The 17,451-nt window shown below is 42.1% G+C and overlaps 1 protein-coding gene across 5 annotated transcripts; it reads left to right on the plus strand.

The window, feature by feature from the left end:
• The first annotated feature begins 750 nt into the window (after nucleotides 1-750).
• LOC308067829 (SERTA domain-containing protein 2-like) lies at nucleotides 751-16,277 on the plus strand. Of its 5 annotated transcripts, XM_080397335.1 has the most exons (5): nucleotides 831-1,346; nucleotides 4,298-4,418; nucleotides 5,100-6,767; nucleotides 7,757-7,967; nucleotides 12,573-16,277. In XM_080397335.1, exons 4-5 carry the CDS (start codon nucleotides 7,903-7,905, stop codon nucleotides 13,426-13,428), a joined length of 921 nt encoding a protein of 306 aa, XP_080253461.1. In that variant the 5' UTR covers nucleotides 831-1,346; nucleotides 4,298-4,418; nucleotides 5,100-6,767; nucleotides 7,757-7,902; the 3' UTR covers nucleotides 13,429-16,277. The 5 variants fall into 5 exon arrangements, 4 of the variants coding, with proteins under 4 accessions (XP_080253461.1, XP_080253459.1, XP_080253458.1 ...); XR_013929765.1 differs by lacking the exons at nucleotides 5,100-6,767; nucleotides 12,573-16,277 and having other exon boundaries at nucleotides 751-1,346; nucleotides 7,757-10,630; XM_080397333.1 differs by lacking the exons at nucleotides 5,100-6,767; nucleotides 7,757-7,967 and having other exon boundaries at nucleotides 839-1,346; nucleotides 4,298-4,428.
• Nucleotides 16,278-17,451: the final 1,174 nt, after the last annotated feature.

A 17,451-nucleotide genomic window follows, 5' to 3' on the forward strand; every position in this document is an offset into this window, starting at 1 on the left:
GGTGGGCAGAAGGGTTTGCGTCTGTTGGACCTGAGGGGTTTCAAACAGCCATTGGTTTTCTTCAGCTGAATAATGAGAAAAAGTAGCTGATCTTTCAGCAAAGTTGTAGATCGTCTCTGACAGTTTCTGTAGTATTTATTAGACCAGTGCGTAACCTCTGTGTGAGGGTGGGCAGCGCTGGTGTTCCACGCGTGGCTCTGCCTGCCCTGCAGGTAAACCCACCCCGCTGCAGAGCGGGGCGCGGCGGGGGCTTCCTCGTGTACTGGAGGCTCCAAATCAACCTTTGCAAACGCTCCAACCTCTGATTTTGAAATCTGGTTTGTACAGCCCCTTGTGCCAACAGAACTTGATTACGCAAACGCCAGTGGAAAGCAAAGATGAGGGGGGGCTTGAGTGTGGCCAAAGCTACCTCATCTTTAAACGGGAGGGGAAAAAAAATGAAGTGAGTATTTATGGAGGGATTGCGCAATGCTTGAGGTGGTGTTATTGCCGGTGGAGGGACGTGCGTGCCTGCTTTCCCAACTGCCCTGGAGACGGGAGTTGCAGGAGCGGGGCTTTGCGGAGGCCCCGCTGGTGCCTCCCACCGAAGCGTGGCCCTCTCGGCCAGCGGCTGGCTGCCAGTTTAAGCCGAAAATTATCAGGGGTGTGGAGCGCGGGGCCAGCCGGTGTCGCCGCGGGTCGGTTCGAACCCCGACGTGCGGGTGGTAGCGCCTACAGCGGGGGGGGGGCGCCCACCGCGGGTGCGGACCGCGCCGGCGGCGGGTGGGGCCGGACCTGCCCGCGGGCAGCAGCGCGTGCGGCCGCGCCTCGCGCCGCCTCGTGCCCGCCCGCACGCTCCGCCCTTCCCCCCCCCGCCCCTCGTCAGCGGCACCCGCTCCGCGCGGGCGGGGCCGTCTCCCGGAGCGCCGCGCCGGGGGGACGGGGGACTCGGCGGCGCCCGTCTTCCGATTGGGTGAAATCGGCGCGCGGCACCGCCTACCTTGGCTCGCCCAGATTTCTCATTGGACGCTGCCGCGGGGCCAGTCGGAGTCCAACCCCCTCGGCTCGCCGGCCAGTGAGAAAATGGTTGCTGGGCAGGTTGAAAGGGCCACTGGCCAATGGGAAAGCGGCCAGCTGGCGGGCGCGGTGCACGCAGCGCCCCCCTCCTCCCCACCCCCGCCGCCGCTGTGGGCGCCGCGGGCGGAGGGAAGGGCGGAGCGGAGGCTGCCGGGGCCCGGCGGGGGTGGTACTCGCCTCCACCTCCTCCTCCCGGTCGGAGTCCCAGCCCCGCCGAAGGGAGCCCGGCCGGCTGGCTAGGGAGGGCACGGCAGGCTGCGAAGGAGCGGCGGGGGTTCTTCCGCTCCCAGGTGGGGAGCCGGGCAGAGTCAGGCCGGGCTGGGGCCGGGCGGTGTCTGAGGGAGGCACCGCGAGGGGGCAGGGGGCGGGAGGGCAGCCTCCCTCCTCCGCGGGCGTGGGGCCGACGAGCCTGGGGGCAGGGAGGCGGCACGGTGCCGGGGGCGGTGTGGGGGTGGCGGTAACGGCCGCGCAGAAACGGCTGGTCAGGGCGGGGGGACAGCGGGAAGTCCGGGGGGGGGCCTTGGGGGCAGGGCGCGGAGGCCGGGCGAGGTGAGGGCGGGGGGCCGGCGGGAGCGGGGACAGGTGGGGGGGGCCGGCGGGAGCGGGGGGGTGGGCGCGGCGGGCCCTGAGGAGTTGGGGCGGGGGGGGGGCGGGCGCGGCCGCGGGCGGGGAGGCCGGCGGGCGCGGGGACCGCGGTGGAAGTTGTTCGCGCAGTTATAATTAGCTCGGCCGGGGTCTCGGCGAGCCGGGCGGCGGGAGGGGGCGGAGTGCGAACTTTTCGCGGCTCGGGAGCCCGGGGTTGTCTCCGGTTACCGCTGCCCGCGGCGGGGGGGCGCGGGCGGCCGCTGCAGGAAGTACCAGCCCGGCGCCTGCCACAAAGGCCAAATGGTGGCAGCTCCCGGGGCTGCGGCGGGGCCGGTGCGCTCGCAGGGGCGGCTGCGGGCAGGGAAGCGGCTCTCCCTCCGTCGCCAGCCTTTTCATTCCGGCCCTCCTGATCGCTGCCTCCTGGTAGTTGCGACTTGTGTGTTTGTTGCAGTTACGTTTTTAATACCAGGTTTTGTTTCGCTCGAGAAACGTGTGTGTGAGTCCGAATTACAAGTCGGTGGGTGAAACTGGAGGAGCGTAAGCTTGGTCTCTTTTATGCATGTCGGAAATTCATCTCGCTAATAGACGCGGTTAATAATCCTCCCCTAGATAGGCCTGGAATTTTCCAAACTGTGTTGGAACGGTTAATTTCCAAAAACATAGGTAGGAGCCCCTGTGCAGGAGTTTTGTGCTTTGTTTCTGATTCAGCTGAGGTTTTTTGATTAACGCAGTTAACTGTGATATGGAAAATACCGTTGACGTTTAAATGAATGCTGTAATCTCAAATTTCTAAAGTGACCTGTGAACAGGTACTAGGAGACTGCAAGGGAAAACAGTGAAAGCAAAAATAATCTACTGGACGTGTAATTCATGGTGATTTACTGCTACTGTGTGTCTTCTATGGTTTCGGGGTTTTTAACACATTGTAAAAACCTAAGCCTAGTAACCTTTACCTCTGCTTCTTCCTGACACTTGTCCCAGCGTGTGAAATCATTTAGGGCAAAAATCGTAACTTCAGCAGTTAATTTTGCAGGAGTCCTTTAAATTGTATAATAAAGGAATTAAGTCTGGTAACTTCCTGGACTTCAGCACCTTCTAGGAAAAGGTTGGACTTCTAAAATACAACTAACAGTATTAATTTTTTAGAAGAGGTTTTTAGCTACTTTTTTTTTAAACAAAGGTGCTGAAGTCTGAAACTTTTCAACTTTTAGCATGCTTGTTAGATTTTAGGATACTTTAATGCTAAAAAGACTTCACATTGTAAAACATTTGTTTGTTTCTTTTAATTGTATAGAAAATGCAATGAATGTACACCTCTGCAGTGACCTAACAGGTACACTTTATTAAACCTCAGTAGTGACCTTCTGAAGTGCCACTGTTTCAAAGCAAATAGGTTATGAATTTTCATTTGTGTGTTTGTTCTGGTGTTTTTATTTACAAATAGCCTGGATCTCTTTAGGATGGGAAAGAAGTCAGCTTCTAGAATGAGGAGGGAGATAATAATGTGTTCGTTGCTGTGGGTTAGATTTGGTGTTCTTAGGTCACAGATGCTGCTGTTTTACTGCATCTTTACAGTTCCAAGGTTCTGTAAACAGAGTACCCCTTTGCTAGCATCAGGCTATTAGTTGCTATGTAAGATGAACTTTATTCCTGTACTTGTCTGTCTGTCTAAATGTAAGACTGCCTTGCACCATGTATTAAGATTTGTAAAGTGCCATATGAACCCTTGATCGTGAAGGACTGTGTAGTATCTGGATAAGTACTGATTCATGTTCTCATGGTAAATTTGTGAAGCAGTTGGTTTGCTGTAGTTGGGGGACAGGTGTCTGTGTGTGCACACATATACTGTGCACAAACAAACATGTTGAATATAATCTGTATGGGAGACTGTTGGCATGTATAAGGGCTTTTAATTCTTGGAATTAAGAAACTGATTCTTCAGGTGGTGTTGAGACCTTAAGAGCATGGATCGAGCAGTTCCCTCCTTATCGTCTAGCTTAGTCCATAGTTTATTGTCACTTCAGCCTTTTCGCATTTCCCACAAGTTTCCAGTGCCTTGATCTAATCCATGATTTAATCTGTGTGTTCTCTAGCCAAACTGCAGGTGTTGCTTTATCACAGTTTTGGTGAAAATGATGCTACGTTACATGCAATCACAGGACATCCTGCCATCTATCTTCTCATACTGGTTTTGTGTATGCTGAAAATGAGGAAAGTTGGGGAATTTAATAAAAATCCTAACTCCTTTTGCAGCCTGTAAATGTTGGGTTAATTCTGAAATTTACTTCTGTACAGTTCATGGTATTGTCTTTTCTGAAACTATTAAGACTGTAAACTGGTGTTCAGTAACCTGAAGAAGTATAAATGCAAGTTCTCCTCCTAAAGCCTAACACTTAAAGGATCAGTGTTCTATTCTGTAGCGTTCATTTGTAGAAGATTATTTCCATGTTTTATGTGTTCATAGCTGAAATTCTCAGGTCCTCCTCTTATTTCAGTGTATTCATGAACTTCAGTTTTTCTTACTCAGTTTTCCTGTTTCAATAGGGTTTAGCACAATCAGTTTAAAAAATTGTATTGAATTGTGTGCTTATACTTAAAAAAATGACATGGTAATGAAATACTCTGGTTTTGTTTTTGTTTTGTTTTTCCCCTCAAGTGTCACATCATCCTACCTCGGTGGATGGCTTGGCCTCTTGCATAGTTCAAGACTCTTGGATGACCACACTTTATGCAAAATCTGGAATCTTCCTGCCTGAACTCCTTTCTGTTTTCTAAGGGTAACTAATTGTATGTTTTTATGAAATCATATCTTATGTGCATAGCATGTCTTCTGATAATCAGTTGTAGATGTTATTTTTCAGGCTAGAATTGTAAAGTAAAATACAATTTTTAAAAACGGGTGTGATATATAATTAAAGTGCTTTAGGCTCATGGGATAGTATAAGGTCTTTGGTTTGACTAGTCTGAATTTGCATTACTTTTTTTCTTTTATAATGAGGAAGTTGTATAAGGTAACAAAGAATTTAATACTTCCATATGATCATATTTCTTGGAAATTTGTTAAATACAGCCTCAATTCTATAGTGAGAGCCCCTGCTCAGCTGCTGAAATTGAGTATTACAGTCCTGTCTTGTGAGGAGAAGGTACTTCGGATACTGAAGAACTGTTGTGTGCCATTCTGTTAGAGAAAATTTAAAGCAATTTCTGATTTGGTTACTGGAATTTATTTACCTAAATATCCCATACAGAGACCTAGAGTATATTCATGGTCCTCTATCAGGAGAAAAGCTGCTCTTTTTTTTTTTTTTTCTTTTTCCCCTTCATTGCTTTTACTGTTAATGGTCTGATTTTTTTCTGTTAAAAGTATGGGCATGCTGATTTGATATAATTATTAGGCTATAACTGTTGTTATTAATGGATCTTTACTTAAATCACTCTAACTTTAAAATACATGTCAGTGTTATGTAGGTGAATACATCCAGTATCTATATTTGAAGTACATAGATACATAAAGAAAACCAATTGAGAACTGTTCAGCTGATTAGAACAAGCTGTGAAGAGGTATGTCATCGCATTTGCAGTTCTAATGATCATTTATCTCTCCAGTGAGATATTTTTGTGGAACTGTGGTGGTTTGGTTCTTGTTGTTTGGAGTCCTTTATAATCTCATTTAATTACAGTTTAGTTTTACTATGGGAGTTTCTAGATTTAGTAACTCTGTTACTAAGCTAACTTAGTTAGCTTTTTCCGAGCTACTGTTGACCCTTAGTTTAAATTATTCTGAGCTCTTCTTGGGCTAAAAAAAAATATCCACCCAAAATTCCTGAGAAAAAAATCTGTTAAACACACTCTTATTAAAAATACATACCTGTGAGCTTTATTTATAAATGCAGAACTAAATACACAAGTGTAGAGGGGGAGAGGAAGGAGAAGAGTGGCAGTGGTTTAGTTTGTTCTCTTTTAAGGATGGAAGTTTTTCTCTACTTAAAACTGGTACTGCCTCAGCAGCTATATTAGCCTGTAGTGATAAATAGCAGCTGCTGACAATATGGTCCATTTACTGGTTTAAACAGCCCAGATCCACTTGATGTAGCTTGTGGAAGCTACGCATCCTAAAGAGAGTTTCTTCTTCAGTGTGAAATGTGCCCTGAAACTTAGCTGTGGTAGTCTGTAAAGCAAAGCTCTTAACAGTGCTTTTTGAAGTAAAATGGGAGTAAGGAACTTAGGAAGATGTCCTTGAAGTGCAGGAATTTTCTAGGTAACATTAGATGTAACATAAGTAGGTTGTGTTTGTGGGATTCAAACTAACTTTTAAATCAAGTTAAAACTTACTCCCAAGTGCTTTGTAAACATCGTTTCAGCTCCTAAAATACTAGTGTATGGTACATATTTATTCTCTACTTCCACAAATAGTGAAGTGACAGCGGGAAGGTTATGAATTCCAGACTAATTCTGTACTATACTCAGTCTTCCTCTCGTTCCTTTCCTCTACTTAATGAATACTATTCAGCCTACTCTTTATTTTCAAAATATGGGAAAGGATGTTAGGCACATCCATAGGTGTGGGGGTTTTTTCTCTGTGGTTTTGGGGGGTGGGGTTGGTTTGGTTTGTTTAAGTCTGAACAGTAGCATATGTTGGTTCTGTGTTCCAGTTGCTTTAGTAGAAACAGACTTAGGTGTATTATAAGTCAGGATTTGGTGACCAGAAAGTCGACATTACTTATGCTTTTTTTGAGCAGCTATTTTCTGGCCATTTCTAATTCCTGTAAAGAAGTTGTTACATAGGACTTTAGGTATGGGAGTAAGCTGGTAGGACTGCACTCCTCCCTGTATGCACACTTTTAGTCACTTCTGCCTTCTCCAGCAGTTACTCATCTTGGCTAAACTGGGGCAGGGCTGGTGGGGGGTGGGGAGGCAATGGACTTAAATACAATTTTGTGTATTTTAAAGTGTCTTCAGGTCTGAATTAGTTTTTACTTCAGTGTTTTCTAAGGTGTTTAATCCTCCTTCCCTCACTTCCTCTTAACTTTTGCTAACAGCCAAGATGTTATGGGGATCTCCAACACTTGCTAAAGGCACCAGATCAGATACACTGTTCTGTGTAGTCTGACAGCTTACTGTGTTACGTAAGTCACGTTTACGTGATCAGTGTTAAGTCCGGATAGGAGGAAAGGATTTATACTGTGTTACCCATACCTTCAGCGTTACCTTTTCCTTGTGCAGCTTCCTATACATGGAATACTAGTCAAGAGCCTAGTCCACCACTTAGGCAACACAACTTCGTTAATAGCTTTAAGCTAAAATGTGTGTTGGGTAGGAGAAGGATTTATCATTAAAAATAGTGTGGCTTACATAAAATAATTCTGGGAAGTAGCCATAATTATAGGGATGTTTGTCTTCCTTTGCACTTCCTGCAGGTAGATGTGTGCTTGTGAAATGTGTGCCCAGGGAAGAGGGGTGAGCAGGAAATCAGGTTATCAGCCAGCTTTGGTCAGTCACTAACACAAGTTTACAATCCGAAGAGACTTCAGTCTGGTTTTATTATTACGTGCTTTCTACAGTTATGAGCCAAAGGAGACTTTGAAAGGGAATTACCCAAATTACAATAGCAACTAGTCTCTAATTCTGATTTTAATACGTAAGTTGCATTACTGAATGAATACTGGATGGGCAGCTTTCACCTATTCAAATATGATTTTTCTGTCCTACAAGAGAAAGTAATTTTTCGCATTTAGACAGTGTTAGGCTGAAAAATGCAACAGTGTGGCTGTATGGAAAGGATCAAGCCAGTCTGAATTTAATAATATCCTAAGAAGAAAAACCAAAAGGGACCACTATCAATTAAATGATTTTGACCTGCATAGTGCAGGCCAAGTACTTTATTGATGATTTTGCTATTTAAGCATATTGTTTCGTGGTAAATTAATAACTCTCATGTGGTTGACTGTAGTGCTTGGTTTATGTGTGAAAACTCCGTGTTCAGACAATACTAACCCTGGCAGTCGTGTTTTATATACACATTATTTTTGAAGCTTTTCTCTACTGAAAGTTAAAGCTCTGTTCTGTTCTAAGTTTTAAACATTGTTTAACTTGCTACTAAAACTTTTCTTGGAAGGTGTGGAAGAGGAAATCAAGTGGTTTGCCCAGATAGAAGTAATCAAAGGTTTTCACATGCTGCATTCTTGTTTGTGACTGTTTCCAGCTGTACTTCCTAACCATGCGGCAGTGGCAGCTGCACTGCACTATCAGACCCTGTGACAGATGGAGCTGTGTTTTCCCTCTGAAATGGTGGCACCAGTCCTGTATTGTCCACAACGCATTGCGATGCGGATTTTTCTTGGTAGCCTGGAATGTTTCTTCTGAGTAGCTGCACACTGTGACTAGGCCTGTTTGGTATTCTGTGTGAATTTGCCAACCAGGGATGTGCCTCTTCCCTCCCAAGTTTTTTCAGACCCTGGTATGGTGTAGAATTGCAGTCCATGGATGTTTCTTCCCATCTTAGCCCAGAGGAGTTTCTATGAAATGTCCTACATGGAACTGGAAGGAGCTGAGGAACATGCTGTCGGGAGCAGAATTTCTGTGCACAGACTCCTTTGTAGTTCAGTCACATGGATGGAGAGTTTGGCACTTGTAAACTTGGAGTTCACTTTGCTTCCTTTTCTTTATATCTGCAAAATAATTTTAGTTTAAAAAGCCTGCCATAAATGGCCTGCAGCTCAGTTTGCATTGCTGTAATGAGAGAGGATGAGAAAATGCCGGAAAAAAAATTGAGATGTGATGTTCCTCATTGTTCTTGGATTTTTCATGGCAAAAGATTCTAAAATAGAGCATCTGCAATAAAAAGAAAAATTTTGTTGTTGGACTTCTTGGAGTTCAAGAGAAGGGTGACTTACAGCTTGCTTCTTTTATTATTGAATAGCTATGTGTAGACCTCACATTTGAAGTTGGCATAAACTTTAATTTTTGTTCAGTTTATTTACTTACAATTTACAGAATTATCAGATTGGCACGTTCCAAAATCCTGTTACTTGATCCAGTTTTTTGAGATCTGAGTAGGTTCCTGGAATTAAGCTGGAGTAAGGAGAGTGCAGTTTCTAGGCACCCTGTTTTAGCATGCCCAACTTGCACCTCTTTGAACTGTCTCTGCTGTACCGTCAGCTGATGGAAAGGACTGACAGCTGTGCAGCAATCACTTGGTAATACAGGATTGTTGGGGCCTGGTAGCTTGGATTTTTGTGTAAACTTTGGTTTCTTTTCCTTAGTACCAAAAATTGAAGTGGGGCAAACACTGCATAATTATGTAAGATATTGATGACATTATTTTACAAAGTAGTGCTATCAAAAGAGAGCATTTGGTGTATGAATTTGGGGGTTTAGAATGCGTGTGCTAATACACAATGGACAAGTTACTTAGAAAATATGGAATAGTTTGTTAAGGATATGACCCTGCCAGAAATTCTTGTGTTAGAAAGTAAAGCAGAAGGCCTGATAAAATGTAGATTAGCTGGTAACAAAGGGGCTTTGTATCTTTTGTAGGTCAGCAGCTGAGTGTGTTTGACAAGAACTGAAATTTAATGTCTCCTGTAGCAACCATGACACTAGTCATTTTTAAATCCACTGTACCCGTGGTAGTCTGGTTTTCATAAGCCTTTTCCAAATTTTTATGTAACCTCTGAAGTCATCTAGCTCCTGGAGGGAGTCTTGGGGATCCTTGCAGTTAGGCAAAAATCGTGCTAAACAGCCACAATTTATAAAGCATAAGATAGGACTACGTTTGTGTATTTAAAAAAATAAAAATAATCTTTGACATCAAGAGGGCGTGGAGTTTAAATAGAAACATTTGGAGTTGGAGCAAATAATGTTTCTTGCACTTCATTTTTAATAGTTCAGAGTGCTGTCATGCTCAAGCTTTGTTATATATTTTTAGAATGCTCTGGGACAAATTTTATGAAGGAAATTTGAGGAATGAAAAGGAGGGTGCATGTATGAGCATGAAATATTTAGTCTAATTAGTCTACTGTATGAATTTAAAAATGAAACGTTTCATTTTAAGTTGTTTTTGTGAAACCCTGTATCACATATGATAGTTGGCTTGCTCTTTAAGCTTGCTTACAGAATTTAAATAGTAGCACATGATTTTGAGGTGTTGGAAATAAATATTGTTTGTATAATACAAATAGATGTCTAGTGTTTCCTGTGTGTCTAACAAAGTGTAAATATGTATTTTAAAATATATTAAAAGCAGTAAATTGCCAAAACCCCAAGCATTCTGAATGTATAAAATGTCAGAATTACTGTCCCCTGTATGGCCTTAATTTTGTTCCCTTGTGAGTGTGAATTTTGGTCTGCTTTAATTACTGGAGAGAAAAAAAGCAAACTAGTTTGCAGTGCATGGGAACAGTGTTGCTTCGTGAACAAATAGCCATTTGGATGTGTATTTTTATTCTTATAGTAATGGTATAGGGTAATGCCTTAGGTAGTACACAACATTTAAACGCTATTTAAAATGGAGAGTTAATAATTTTATTGTGAGTTTTCTATGATTTGCAGGCACTAATTGTCTTCATGATATGAGTTAGTATACTTAGCAACAGTTCTGCTGAAAAGTCCTGCATAATTGTGATTTTTTTCCACAGATTGTGTCTGAAATTACTGGTTGCTGACAGTTGATAGTTTGACTGAGGATGCCATGCAGGCATGCATGTGTGCACACTTGCACATTGCCCCCCACCAAATATATTCTGTTATTATATTTGGTGCCTGAATTTTGTATCCAGATTTCTTCTGGTTTTGTTTGTAACTGAGTGCTTGGTCCTGTCTGGGTCTATTTGCTGGTGCTGGAATGGAGGAGTAATACGTGGTAAGTGTGGGAAGTTCACCTAGGTGAACAGGCACACCTCATCCAGACACCTTATGTTTTTTAAAGAGAATCAGCTGGTGCTGTGGCAGTTTAACAGAAAACTTTGGAGTAAACCAGACTTCCGGAGTTGTTAAATGCAGCACTGGTAAAATTCAAAGTGGTAAAAGTTTTTTGTTTTAATAGTGAACGTGTTAGTAAACTGAAGTATAGACCAAACTACTACCTGTACGTAAAAATACATTCTTGTGATAAATTTAATTTCATCCACATACATCCCTAAAAATAAAGTGGGCATGATCAAGAAGTCTTAAACTCCTCTAGCAACTGTCTGTTTTTTCTTGTGTGTCTTTTCTGAGAAGCATGCACTGCTTGCTTACTTTCTGTTCCTCCAGAGGAGCTGAGTTCTCCAACAGTCTTGTCTAAGCAGATGGATGTAGCCATGGAGCCCTGTAGTGTTTCCTGCAAATCTGGAGAAATCCCAAAAGTAAAAGAGGCTTTATCCTGCTGCCTTCTCCTTGTCCCCAAAAGTCTAGCAACAGGCGGCTAGCAGCTGGCAGCTGCGGCAATCAGCTGAGGTATTGCTGGCAGCATCCCATGCTCACATGAAAGGAAGTTGGGAGGCCCTCTGCAGTGTGCAGGGTCTGGATCATTGTGTATGAAGGTTCTGCCCTTAATCTGCCACTGGGTGTCTAATTTATGATTGCTTAATTTTTTTAAATTATTTGGGACTGAGGTGCCTGTATTCCATGGACACATCAAGAAGTGTGTAATCGAGACTTTGTCAGGGTTTCCTGTGCATGGTATACTCCTTTTCTGTGTTTATGCAAGTGGTTGCCTAGTGCTTGTTGTCCGTAATAAAATACTTTGAATGGTAATTGCAAAATATCCAAGCATGTGTTTGTTTGGATCGCCTATGTTTTAGGAGTGTGTGCATACAGTTTTTGTACCACAGTGTTCTAGCTCTACCATTATAGTGCAAAAGCATGGAAAGCAGACTGAAAGCAACTAAATTCTATGTCTTTTCTTTTAGCTATGTACCAGAATTGGTCACTTCTAAAATGCTGTTTGCTAGCCCTCTGATGCATCCACTTAGCCTTAAGTCAGTAGGAGCCTGTGAACCAGCAGCCATGAGCACTGATCATCATTCTGCGAGCTCTGTGGCACAGCCAAATTTCCTCCCACTCTTTAGCTAAACGACTAAGCTGTGGAATGGATATAAGGATCCTGTGCGAGGGGGCATGGTGTTGGTCTTGCCTGGATGGTTCAGCTGTAGTAAATTAACTTTTAAGTCACCAAAGAGGAAGAGAAATTAATTCTGTAGAGGGTTCTCAGAGACACTGAGCAAGACGCTAAAAATACCTTAATGAGATAAAAATGGGTGTTGAAACTAGCTTTACAATCTTATCTACTGTACGTAGAAACAAATGCTAAAATGAAAATGTTGAAATAATCTATAGTTACTGTAATCCTTGGTATGAGCATCTAGTTTATTTCATGTGGACATTTAGATATTTCTCATTAATTATTTGTTTGTATGCTATATAATTTAAATGGATAAGCATCTAAAAATCTTACCTGTTACAGATTTTAAATAATTAAGTTCGTGTTCTTATAGTAGAATTAAAGGAAAACCTTAAAACCTAACCTTAGAAGTATATAGCTATTTTTTAAAAAAAGTTACTATATCTCTTTTGTGGTTTCTGTTTAAAAGAAATAAAATCATATACTTGTAGGATGGTTTGGGTTGGAAGTGACCTTAGAGGTCATCTAGTTGCAGCTCCCATGCCATGGGCAGGGAGGGACATCTTTCGCTAGACCAGGTTGCTCACAACCTCAAGCAACCTGACCTTGACTAAATTGTTGTGAAACAATAGAGCTGGAAAGTGCATCTTCTCAATGCAAGTTGTATCTTGTCTAAGATTTTACTCTGTCTTTCAGTGTTCTGTGGCATTAAGAGTCTAAGTTAACCAATACATTGTAACGCTACAGGCTTTTCAAAAAGTGTCTGTTGAGATCTTGCAGAAGAAGCGATAGGCTTGTCCAAGGTTAATTCCTAACATCTCTCTTTCAGGTTCATGTTGGGGAGAGGTCTAAAACGCAAGCTGAGTGACTATGAGGAGAACATGGCTGGTCTCTCGAGTGCCTTTGATTCCAGTCGAAATCTGCCATACCCACTTAAGAGGCAGCTGGTGCTTAATATGTGCCTCACCAAGTTACAGACATACAAAATGCTGGTGGAACCGAACTTGCACCGTTCTGTCCTCATAGCCAACACAGTACGGCAAATTCAAGAGGAAATGAGACAAGAGAGTAACCAGCAGCCAATTAATGTCTGCCCTGGCATTGCTCCTAGTTCTCACAGCTACACAGGGGTGGAGTCATCTGGGATTTCTCTTCAGTTGCCTTCAGGTGTTAGTCAGCAGGAGTCTAACTGTTGCGACTTGCGGTCTGTAGAAGACCCAATTGAAAATAGCCTGCTGATAGTTTCAGATGATGATATGTCATCTGCTATTTCATCCATTCTGAAGGATTTAGACTTTGTAGAAGATATAAGCCCGCCTACTTGTCTGGTTCCTACTGGAGACGACCAGCCAAAGTTTTCAGAAAATACTGGTCTAAAACTAGAAGATGATAGACAGGATTTGAAGGGAGCTGAATGTGTGTTTGGTTCCTTTGAGATTTCAAATTCAACTAGTTACTTGAAGGATTTGGCAATAGATGACATTTTTGAAGATATTGACACTTCAATGTATGATTCAGACTTTTGTTGCCCGCCACTAATGCCGCCCAGACCACCATCTCTTGCTACAGAAGAACCATTGAAAACCTTTCCATCTTGTAATTCATCTTCAGCAAGCAACATTCAGATATGTAGAACAGATCTGAGTGAGTTGGACCACATCATGGAAATTCTTGTTGGATCCTGATACTTGTTCTACCCAAAGATACTTTTTAACTGCCACTTCCATTTGGTTTCAGGATACAAGCCACTGGAAAAGCTGTAAAGAATTCCTTAAAACACAAACTAAAAGTAATTTGTCCATAGTGGGATTTTCTAAATAATTCCAAAACTTAAAAACCAAAATAGTGGCAGATTATTTTTTTTTTTAAAGAAATATTTATTTATCAGAACTGTGCAATCATCATTTTCCTTCCAGGGTGTATGTGGAACAACAAGCACATACCCTTATCACCCCTCACGCCTCTTTCAATAAACTTTTTTTATGTGCAATTTTTAATTTGTCAGAAGAACTTACATGCAAAACAAATTTCATATGAGATGGTCTTTTACAAAGCCTCCACTTTATTTTTAATATCAGAGTTAAGCCAAGTTGGCGTATGTCAAGTTGCATAGTTGGATTGCGTGGATTGCAGACACATTACTAGAGATGGGTATATTTTAAAAATGAGACACTTTGCTTTCTTTTGGTCAGAAAAGCAGATCAAGACACTTAATCAATGAAGTCTCTTGCATTTTCTAAAGCATTCAGAACTATTTATTTTTGTAAATTTTATAGTCTTTCTACATTTTACTACGTTATTTCATCATAGTCCAAATATAATGGACTTCTAGTTGGATGTGTTTAGCACTACCTCTGAGCTGAAATGCTTTAACTCTTTTTCCAGTGCTTCGTCTAAGACTGCAGGTCTTTTTGTTTCTGGTTTGTTTTTTTTTCTGGGGGAAAATACTTCTAACTCATTAAGCTGATCCTTTGACAGTGACCTAGCTGATTTGTGAAATCAAGGGTATTCAATGTTTAAAAAGTTTTAAGTATTTACAAATGTAATTTATATGTAGATTGTGCAATTTAACATTTTTCTGTCAGTATTATGTGCTTAGATTTTGAATAATCTTGGCGTTCTTTAAATTAAAAATTACTGTGTACAGGTAGCTTTTTAATCTGTTTTGGAAAACACTGTCCTTCAACCCTGCTTTCACTACAAAGTTTTAAGATTATTTTTATGTGCAATATTATTTAAAAAGATACACATTTGTATACCTGGCATTGTGGAAAAAAACGCTTCAAACTTAAAACTTCTAGCACCTTTGGAGGAGGATACTCCCGGGAGTCAACATTTCTGTATCCTTTTAAGAAACGAAGCTGAGAACACTTCTTGTGACACCAGCGCTGACTGCTCTGAAGGCTCCTGGGATCCTCAGGGGTGTGCGGTGAGTCGGTGCGGATGACTCAGAACCGTGGCGCAGCTGTGGCTGTGGGAGCTCAGGGCTCTGGCTGCTGGGACGCAGCGGGGCTGGGGCCCGCGTCGGCTTTTGGAAGCGTCGCGGTGGCGGCTGCTGCTGCTGCTGCAGATTGTGCTGGGGAAGCAGGGGGTGCGCGCGTATGGCAGGTGTGTATATAAGTATATATAAGCGCACTCATTAACTGAAGATGAGATTTGCAGTGAGAACTATTTTTCCAGAAGACGGTTTGGATACTGTGTTTCAGCTTGAACTGAGGTTTATATTGATCCTTGCTCTTGTCTTCTGAATTACACACTTGCACATTAAATGTTTGGGGGTTTTTTTGTTTTTTAATTATAAGACTTTTACTTTGTTCTTGAAAGCTGCAGCACCTGTCTTGTAAGAAAACTGGCAGTTGTAAAAGCTTTGCTTTGGTTTGTTGTTTGAGGGTGGGGGGGGGACTTTTTTTTTTTTTTTTTTTGTTGTTGTTGTTGTTGTTCTGCTGAGACTTCATGAGCGGGGCATCGGCAGAGGAAAAAAATGTTGCCTGTGTGTTGCATCTCACTGAAGTTGAAATCCTCGCCCTATTGAAGGGGCCAGGGTGTCACCTAGTATTTCTAGTCTTAACTGATGCTGTGGCACACCTGCCTTGTGCAAAGATCTCCATTTTTTTTACTGTGACTGTTTTGGTTAACAGTTAGCTGCCGATATGATTTGGTATCCCAAACCAATGGAGAACCAGTTCAGGTCACATCCTTGCAGCCATCTGGGTTGTTTAGCAACCGAAGGGTATAAATGTATTTATATGCATATAATGTATTGATTCTAATATAAAACTTCTGATCTAAAGTATTTTGAATTGCTGGATAAAGGGATTTGTTTGAAGAGTGTATAAATAGTTCTTGAAGAGGTACAGCTTCAGAATGTACACAGATTGTGCATTGTGTATAGACTACTCTGGCTTTTCCTCAGCCTCTACTTTTGTATTAAAGATATGACTGAATAAATCCTTGAAATATTAAGGGCCTTCTGCACTGTGATGAAACAGAGTTGTGGTTAAAAATGTCTTTAAATTCAGTGAGAGGGATAAAATAAGACTGCATCTGATTTCTTTTTGCATTTGAAAATGTGGAATGTTACTATGCAGTAAAGATATTTTAGTATGAAAATTGTATCATGTAGCAAATAGTGACCACTTAACAAATCCACTTAGTCACCTTGCAGCCCCTACAGGAACATTAGAGAAGACAACTTGCTTTTGAGCATTTACATGCTAAAGTTTTTTTTGTATACTACAGAAAAAGATTAAATCATTAGTACATGTTTTATCAACAACTGAAAATGCAGGTTTTGTTCAAGTGCTTGCCACAAAGCTCTGTTTCTAATTGGTTGCTTGCATCACAGTGCCAAGACCATAAGCTGGTATGTAATGCAGTTTGGTTATGTATGGAATTATGTGCAAAGGGAAGTTTAATTTTTAAATATGCACAAACTAATTTTAAAATCCTTCCATGTAAAATGAAGTTAGAGGCTAGTTGTGGTGGACCTATTTATTGTATGTTTGGAAATAAAAGCCACAGTTTTGCAGTTTAACCATTTATATTTTGAAGCCTTCAATATTTGACTCTTTTAAAAACAGAAAGCCATGGTACCTTGTCACCCTTCATTTGGTCTTTTACTCATGAAGATATAACATTTTCCCTATGTGGTTGCTTTTGTGCTTTTTTCCTCTTTTACTTACTTTTCCTCCCTTTCTCCCCAGAAATGCTAAATACCGTACATAGATTTGCTGTTAAGGAAGTAACACATGCCAGCCACCAGAACAGGGTTCCACTCTAGGTTTCCGCATAAGTGGAAAGATAGATTCCTTTATGAAAGTACTTTCTATTAATAGTGCTACAGCATGAGCTGGCTGCCCCCAAAGAGGGACCCCGAACAAAGAAACCCCCGGACAATTACACATTTATAACCTGGGTTCCCCACACCTCATGTGGTAATTCCTACCAATAGTAATAATAAGGTCTGGGGTCTTGCGTTTTATTGGTTTGGTTGGTTTGCTTTTTCATTACTATGTGGTTGCTAGGAGGTCATCTTGTATGATGCCACATCCTCCCAGGTTGTTTTCAGCCGATTCTGTAATTAGCTATTCAGCATGTTGTAATACAGTTGTTAAGAGCTCATATACCATGCTCTATAGGCTTTGTCCTCTTTAGCTATTAAAGATGCTGGGTTTGTCTGTTCTAGCTGTTACTAATGTTTAAGCTTTTGGCTCTAAGTTTCAACTAACTTTTTCTACAGCGTCACATCCCCTTTGTGCGTCCTGTCCGCACGGAACAAAGGATGGCCCTGTGGGATGGGGGGATTCCTGTTGTGAGCAGGTGACATCCATTTGTTAGCACTTCGCTGTCCTCTGCTTTTTGTCTCGACTGCCCTATGTACTCTTCCCAGCCCATGCAGTCCTTGGTGTTGCTTGGGGGGTTGCCATGCTTGCAAGCAAGTGTTGGATACAAGTGTCCTTGATGCACATACTGTTCATGCTTCAGACTTGTTTACTTGCCACTTTGGAACAAAAATATTGCCACTTGGTACTAGTGGAAGGTGTTCGCTAGTCTGGGCTAATACAAATGCAACTTCAGGTTTAAATGTTTCCGACCTCCTTACTGCAGATCTCTAAAATGAGCTTTATTTTATTGATGAGACTGCATGGGCTGCTACAGCTTACAGACCAGAAATTCTTCTTGCCTTTTCTCCTAGAGCCTCCTGACCA

This window comes from Falco punctatus, assembly GCF_963210335.1.
Source record: "Falco punctatus genome assembly, chromosome: 7".
NCBI lineage: Eukaryota > Metazoa > Chordata > Aves > Falconiformes > Falconidae > Falco > Falco punctatus.

Excerpts from the sequence above, each read along its gene's own strand:
- LOC308067829 (XM_080397335.1), top strand. The coding sequence starts at position 7,903 with ATGGAGCTGTGTTTTCCCTCTGAAATGGTGGCACCAGTCCTGTATTGT. Across the intron at positions 7,968-12,572 it reads TGTCCACAACGCATTGCGAT|GTTCATGTTGGGGAGAGGTC; the intron begins GCGGATTTTTCT and ends TCTCTCTTTCAG.